Source organism: Ostrea edulis, chromosome 3 (genome assembly GCF_947568905.1).
Source record: "Ostrea edulis chromosome 3, xbOstEdul1.1, whole genome shotgun sequence".
Taxonomy (NCBI): Eukaryota; Metazoa; Mollusca; class Bivalvia; order Ostreida; family Ostreidae; genus Ostrea; species Ostrea edulis.
In genome coordinates, this window is record NC_079166.1 from 74,092,042 (window position 1) to 74,098,775 (window position 6,734).

The 6,734-nt window shown below is 33.5% G+C and overlaps 1 protein-coding gene across 1 annotated transcript; it reads right to left on the minus strand.

The window, feature by feature from the left end:
- Positions 1-1,833: 1,833 nt before the first annotated feature.
- Positions 1,834-6,348, minus strand: LOC130052826 (uncharacterized). Its single transcript, XM_056158903.1, has 4 exons — positions 5,465-6,348; positions 5,238-5,287; positions 3,784-3,927; positions 1,834-3,697 (listed from the first exon to the last, which is right to left on the minus strand). Exons 1-4 carry the CDS (start codon positions 5,548-5,550, stop codon positions 3,402-3,404), a joined length of 576 nt encoding a protein of 191 aa, XP_056014878.1. The 5' UTR covers positions 5,551-6,348; the 3' UTR covers positions 1,834-3,401.
- Positions 6,349-6,734: the final 386 nt, after the last annotated feature.

Consider the following 6,734-nt stretch of genomic DNA (forward strand, 5'->3'; position numbering starts at 1 on the left):
CAATAGACACTAAATATCATTTTAGCTGTTTTATCGGCGCTTGGAATAAACATTTACGGTATCAAATTAATCTAGGTAATTAGGAAGTGGGTCAGTTGCTTTGTATTTAGTTTTCTTGGGAAATGCATTTATATACCCTTCTGTTTCTATACTAATCTCGTAGTGTTCTCTAATCCTATATTTTCCCACCATATGAATACAACAGGTTTTCTAAGAGGACACAAATCGTTATGAATAAATAAATAATTTCCTGATTGCAAATGAGTGCCCGCTGCGGAATTACATTCTTTGGTGTTCTAACATAATTAGTTGTACATGTGCATATCCAAATATAGAAACAAAAGAGGAAAAACTGTGTTATTGTTTCTATTTTTGTATTTTTATTACAAGATTTGCACACATGTAAAGTGAATACAGTGATCAGGAAATCTAACAAACACTTGCAAAAGAAATATCATAAAATCAACAATAGTATCAGTACATGTATAAATTTATAATTCATACAACATATGCATCATCAACATGTTTGTATTATGAATACATTATATATTTTGGCAATGGATATGAATAGCTGATATACGATGTTATCACTTGACTACTTTGAAGTGATCACGAATGTACTATAAAAGGGCAAGGGCACGATTTAATCTGTAAATATTACAATGTTATGTTTACATTTTCATTGTCGACACTGCTTAGCTAAAATATTTTGATTGGTCAACCAAAATTCGACTATTGGTTATGAAGTTACAAGAGAGAAACATCACTCACAATCCTTTATTATGTAAGCAAAACTTGTGCTATGTTTCTGTTTACATATATCTTGCGTAATAGAAAATATCATGTTATGAACAAAATGAGATGTGACAAACACTAGAACCTATTTATTTAATTGTGTTCAGATTTAACTTGTATATTTAACCTATGTAAACAAAAACATAACAGGGACATTGTTTACATAACAGGGACATTGTTTACATAACAGGGACATTGTTTACATAACGAATAATTATGAGCTCTATATCTCCCATGTACCTCCACAACTGATATCAATTTTTTTGCTGAGAACTTTACCTTGGTTAAGTTTTCTAAATATTGAAAATAGAAAAATAAAATTAGAAAATTTCCATCTTAAATCACTTACATGTCCCTTTATTCGAGAATGATAATAATATATAGCATTGCCCCAAGGTTTAAATTGAACTTCAGGATTGTTGATTATCGAAGATGATTTTTGTCTCCCATTAACAATGTCAGTGTTGATTTCTTGAGGGGTATTTTCAAATAATTTAATTCTTATTGTATTATATTTCTAATTGGTCAAAATCAAATTGAAGAACGCAGGTTATTTTCTTTAATCTGGTATGGTATGGGGAAACAACCCCCTGACAACCACCAGTCGGAACTTTACATTTTATTTCTCTAAATTTACATCGCATCACTGTTTGGGCTTTATAAGGAATAGAAGTTCAACGTCTGTAATAAGGTATTTCGGTTTATTACACATATTTTTTTCTCATCTTCAAGCAAGACGTATAAGATCTACCAATACACAAATCACTGTTGTAAATCATCTTTCTCTATGTGGTGATCGAATAATACGTTAAACAACGATATCATATTCGATTTAACTATGTACCAAGTATACATTGCCCTATTCATTTTGATATACATTTCTCACCGTGGAAAGGTGATTGCTTCATTGCTTGATCCGCCTTTCAACAACGCAAACAAACAAACCATACATCTCATTTTATATCAGATGGCGTCAGTCACATTGGCATATGGATCGCGATTGTTCCCTTTCTTGTGTCGGATTATTCGAGATACCGTTGCATACAAATGTAAGTTTTCACGTACTAGAAATTTTCAGACTTAAAAGCCGCAGATTATTCTATTTTCTGATATTTTAAGACTTATTTTTAATATTTTGGGTAGGCCTCACAATGCAAACGGGCAGCAAATTACGCATTGCATTCATAGCCTATACATATATTCTGCCATGACAAACTTCAAAGTTAACCCTTAATAACTACCTTTAGTAGTTTAGCAGTTTACAATATTTTGATAAATAGGCTCCGTAGAACTAAAATGGCTGCCCACACTCCGTCGTGGTTATTAAGCGAATCATTGCGCGGCTCAGTTGACTTATTTTTTTCAGATTTTATGTACATTTTGATAAACGACGGGTTGTATCTATGTATATCGCATTAACTTATAAGGGATAACTTTAAATCTGGGACATAGTATATGAGTAGAACCTGGTTTGGATCACTTTATGCTGTTTTATAATCCTCAAAGCTTAAACTGACCCAAACCAGGTTATACTCGTACAAAATGCCCCAGAATTAAAGTCATTCAAATAATTGATTGAAATTGGAGCTCTTAACTAAATTGTAAATCAGATTTATTTTGCATATTGTTTATAATGCCAATTATATAAACAAAAATTAAATTACTCCCACACTCTTTAGATGATAAATTTTAGTTTCATATGTGAAAAGCTGTCTTTTAAATTCACATTACCATGGTTTCTTTCTTGTTTGTTTTTATTATCGACATTAGCAGTAGTAATAGTAGTAATGATAATAAAAACAGTAGTAGCAGTTGTTCTAGTTGTAGTTGTACAACAATAGTTGTAGTAGTACTAGTATAAGCATTAGTGTTATTATTATGAAGATCGATTTTGACTTCATTCGTTGGTTGGTGTTTTTTTTTTGGGGGGGGGGGGTATTTTTTTCAGTAACGTGACAAAAGCTATACAACAATGTTTCTTCTATAAAGCTATCGCTCAAAATTTCCGTTCATCTGTATTTATCAATAGATTTGATGAATAAGTGAAGATCACCAATAATGATGATTTTCAGAATTTTATGTGGAATAAATAAAGAATCATAATGAGAACACGGACCCCTGGATTCACCAGGGGTGGGATCGGGTGTCTACGATGAGCAAGGGTCCCCTGATGACTGATCACACCCGCCATGAACCGGACATGTTGATCAGGCCAACATAGAGTAATCCAGTCAACATGTATATGTAAAGAACGGTTTAAAATTGTTATAAAACACGTCCGGCAACATTCAACTTAACAATAGGTTGTGTTTTCATATAAGATCATTATACTGAGCATGTAGTTTGCTATATATTTTCTAGTAAGATGATATTTACAATTCTGCAAACCACCAGATGAACATAAACTCTTTTTTTCATTCTAATAAACTCATTGATTGAAAATTAAGGTAAGGGTGTTGCTATTTCAAAACTTCGGCAAATAGGTCAAGGTCAATTATTTAGCAACCAAAATGACATTGGAATCGGTTGCACGGTTGCAACCACGTAATAATTAGTAATATATGATATTGTTAAAGTGATTTCCATATTGTAGATGGACAAAAAGATTAATCCTCTTCCTCATTGATCTCTAGTATCTCCAAAGGATGCATATCTGCTGTTGTGGAAAAAGATTTGGCGCAAAGCAGCTTACTGTATCTGCTATATGTTAAGAGGTAACAGATCAAGGTTACGGAAAACAATCCAAAGACAAGAAAAATGCTAGTTCGTAATACACTACCCCCGTGTCCATGGATTTGTGGTCTCACATCTTTTCGTTTTGTAACCCTCTTCTTTGTTGTGGGATTTATAGCTGGTGTGGACCTGTGCTTGACGTCTCTCTCTTGTGATTCGTTTGCTATAACTGCACGTGAATTTACACATAATTTAGTAACAACAATATTCATTTTATTTGCAAACTGCATGTTTAAAAAGAAGTGAGCGCTTTACCTGTAGATCTAATAACGTCTGCACATCCATTTGCAAAATGGCAACTCTCATTTGAACATGTGCACGTAGAATTGCATCTTGATCCAAAGAAGGGAAATGGACATTTTAGTGAACAATTAGGTCCATAATATCCGATGTCACATTCTGAAAGAAAAATACAACGTATATTAAGATTGCTCAGTAACAATTAATCTAAGACAGGGTAACAATTTAATGTAAATCGCTGTTCATACGGATTATTGTGTACAATACAGAAGAATACATAGTATTGACAATATCAGGTGCTAAAGAAAAGAATGTAGTACATACTAAAACAAATATAATATAAACACGCCTATATCTATTACTGATTATCATCTGAGGGGAAGCTTGGAACATAATAGTTATCCCCCTCGGTTTGTTCCGCACGTAGGTACACGCGTAAGCTAAGGCCAGTTACAGTCATTTTTTATGTCAATGAGAATCGAAGAAATGCTGAACCATTTTTTTAAATTTTAAAATCAATACCTCAACTCTTATGACGCAAAAGGGGTTAACACAGAGTGTAGTGCAGCCTATGATGACGTGACATATACTGCGAAATTCCAATTTACACTCAATTGATCCAGTGTAAGATATGCCTTTGGATTTTCTCAGTTATGATTTTTATCATAAATATTGAAGTAAATATACAACAGTCTCGATTGAAGTTAGCATTTCGCAAATTCTATGGTCGTTATAACGATCTAGTTCGTCTACACAATCTACTATTGGGTGAAATGCTGTCTGACATGTTTCATACCGATTGTTAGGCCGTTCTTGGCACAGTGATTTTGACTACGGATAACTCCGTTTACCTGATCAGGATATACGGCTCACGGCGGGTGTGACCAGACGACAGGGGATGCCTACTCCTCCTAGGCACCTGATCACACCTCTGGTGTGTTCAGGGGTCCGTGTTTGCCATACTATATATTTTTTATTGCTTATAGGAGTTTGGAGATTGATCACTGTTCGTTAACTTCACCTTTCATATGCAGCAATTTTATTTCTGTCCAAAGCCGTTCGTGGTCTTGTTTGATCGTTATTTGAAGAACATTATACTGTTTTGAACACTTTGACGATTATTTCACTTGGTATGATGGCAGATGGGCAGCAGTAATGATATTGTATAGGGGATTCTGTTTATTCTCACACTAATATTGTCTCACTTAATCTGGTGCATTTCCTCGTCCGAAGTCGTTTTGTTGACATTGTTTGTTTTCCTCCGTAGTAAGCCATACAAACGTTATAATGTGATGTCATAGTCAAACATACGCAGTGTATGTCACATATAACCATATATCTGCATGCTCAGAATAAGTACAATGGGATTTTTAATGGATATTGAAATTATATTGAAATTAAGTATAATTTAGATAGAAAGATATACATGTACCACCTCTAAATGTTACCGTACTTGGAATTGTACTTACCAACACACATGTCAGTTGTAGCATTCCATTTGTAGCCTGAACAGCATTTCCTGCAGTATGAATGACATATCATTATAGTGTTTCCATCATTATCGTTGCAAAACGTATGCGAATTCATATATCGACAAGATAGAAAGAGAAAGAGAGGGAGCGAGAGACAAAGATAGAAAAATTGAGAAAGACTGCGAGACGTACACAGACCAAGAGAAGATCTAAATTCTACTTACCCATTCTCACAGTCCTTTGATCTACAAATGGTAAATTGTACATGTGCACAGAGAACAAATATTGCACACACACCAATATACTGCATGATTATTTTATTGTAAAAGATTTCAAATCATCGAATTCTCATTCCCAGGATATGTTATATTAATTAGTAATTCAAAAATATACAAGTACTAGCGTAAAAGCAAATACGATTATATCAATTTCCTCGGTTTCTAAATTTAATTGCGTAGATATTTCCTTGTGTCAACTATCCTCGAGTCTATTTCAGACCATAATTATAAATATTACATCCTGCTATTGAACAACAAAAACAAAATAACAACAAATCAAAAATAGAATATGTGTTGATCAATAAACCAGAAAAGAAGAATGCTATTTTATGTGTACGGAAACGCGTTCTCCAAATTATTGAGAGGTCAAGGAGACAGATAATGTATCAATCACGTGAGTAACACTGCAATAGGAATCGTGTTAATTGATAGTATGCTGTATAAAGACCGTGTATTATACAGCAAAACGAAAACCCCAAACGAATCACAAGCTTTACAATCAAGAAGATAGTACTTTGGTATTTTCTAAATCCCTGGTACAAGCCTTATTTCCAAAATTATTTTCCTCCCAGCACCCAAAACGACTTTCTATTGTCGAGCAAGATTTATTTTGCTGATAGATATTTAGAAGAAGTATATTTCGTACGACAAAGATTTATATACATCACATTACCTGTTGTTTTCGCACAATGTTACATTTATTCGTATTTTTGTAAGCCCAAAACAAAGGGCTTGGTCTCAGAATCAATTTGACTTCACCGGAATTCATTTTCAGAAACATTGTCATTTACTAGACTTTCAGAGTCTTATTGATATTTCAACCTCGATATTAATTTTGACCTACTTATAAACAATAGATCCATAGGCCTTATCGTTCACCTGAGTACTGGTGAAAAATTATCACTTCTCCCAAGGGCTATCAAATCTAGAAAACACTTCCTGCTCTGAATATCTAAGCTAAATTTCAACATTCAGCAAAAGTATAAAACAAGATGTGCTCTTACAACTTCAATGTCTCCATACATACATGCATACACTGATGAAATGCTTCATATAATATATTAGGTATATTAACATTAAAACATTACAAGAGACAACTAATTTTGACCCATCCTACTGTCAAAACCCTGGGTTGTGAAATTCATTATTTTTGTACATATTTTCTGCTATTCCTTAGTATGCATTTAGATTTTATACAGTATCAGCAAACTTACAC

What these genes read in the sequence shown, in the direction of transcription:
- LOC130052826 (XM_056158903.1), bottom strand. Translation starts at nt 5,550, where the DNA reads ATGCAGTATATTGGTGTGTGTGCAATATTTGTTCTCTGTGCACATGTA. An exon ending in TACAACTGACATGTGTGTTG is followed by an intron (nt 3,928 to 5,237) that starts GTAAGTACAATT and finishes TTTTTCTTTCAG; the next exon opens with AATGTGACATCGGATATTAT. An exon ending in AGACGTTATTAGATCTACAG is followed by an intron (nt 3,698 to 3,783) that starts GTAAAGCGCTCA and finishes ATTCACGTGCAG; the next exon opens with TTATAGCAAACGAATCACAA.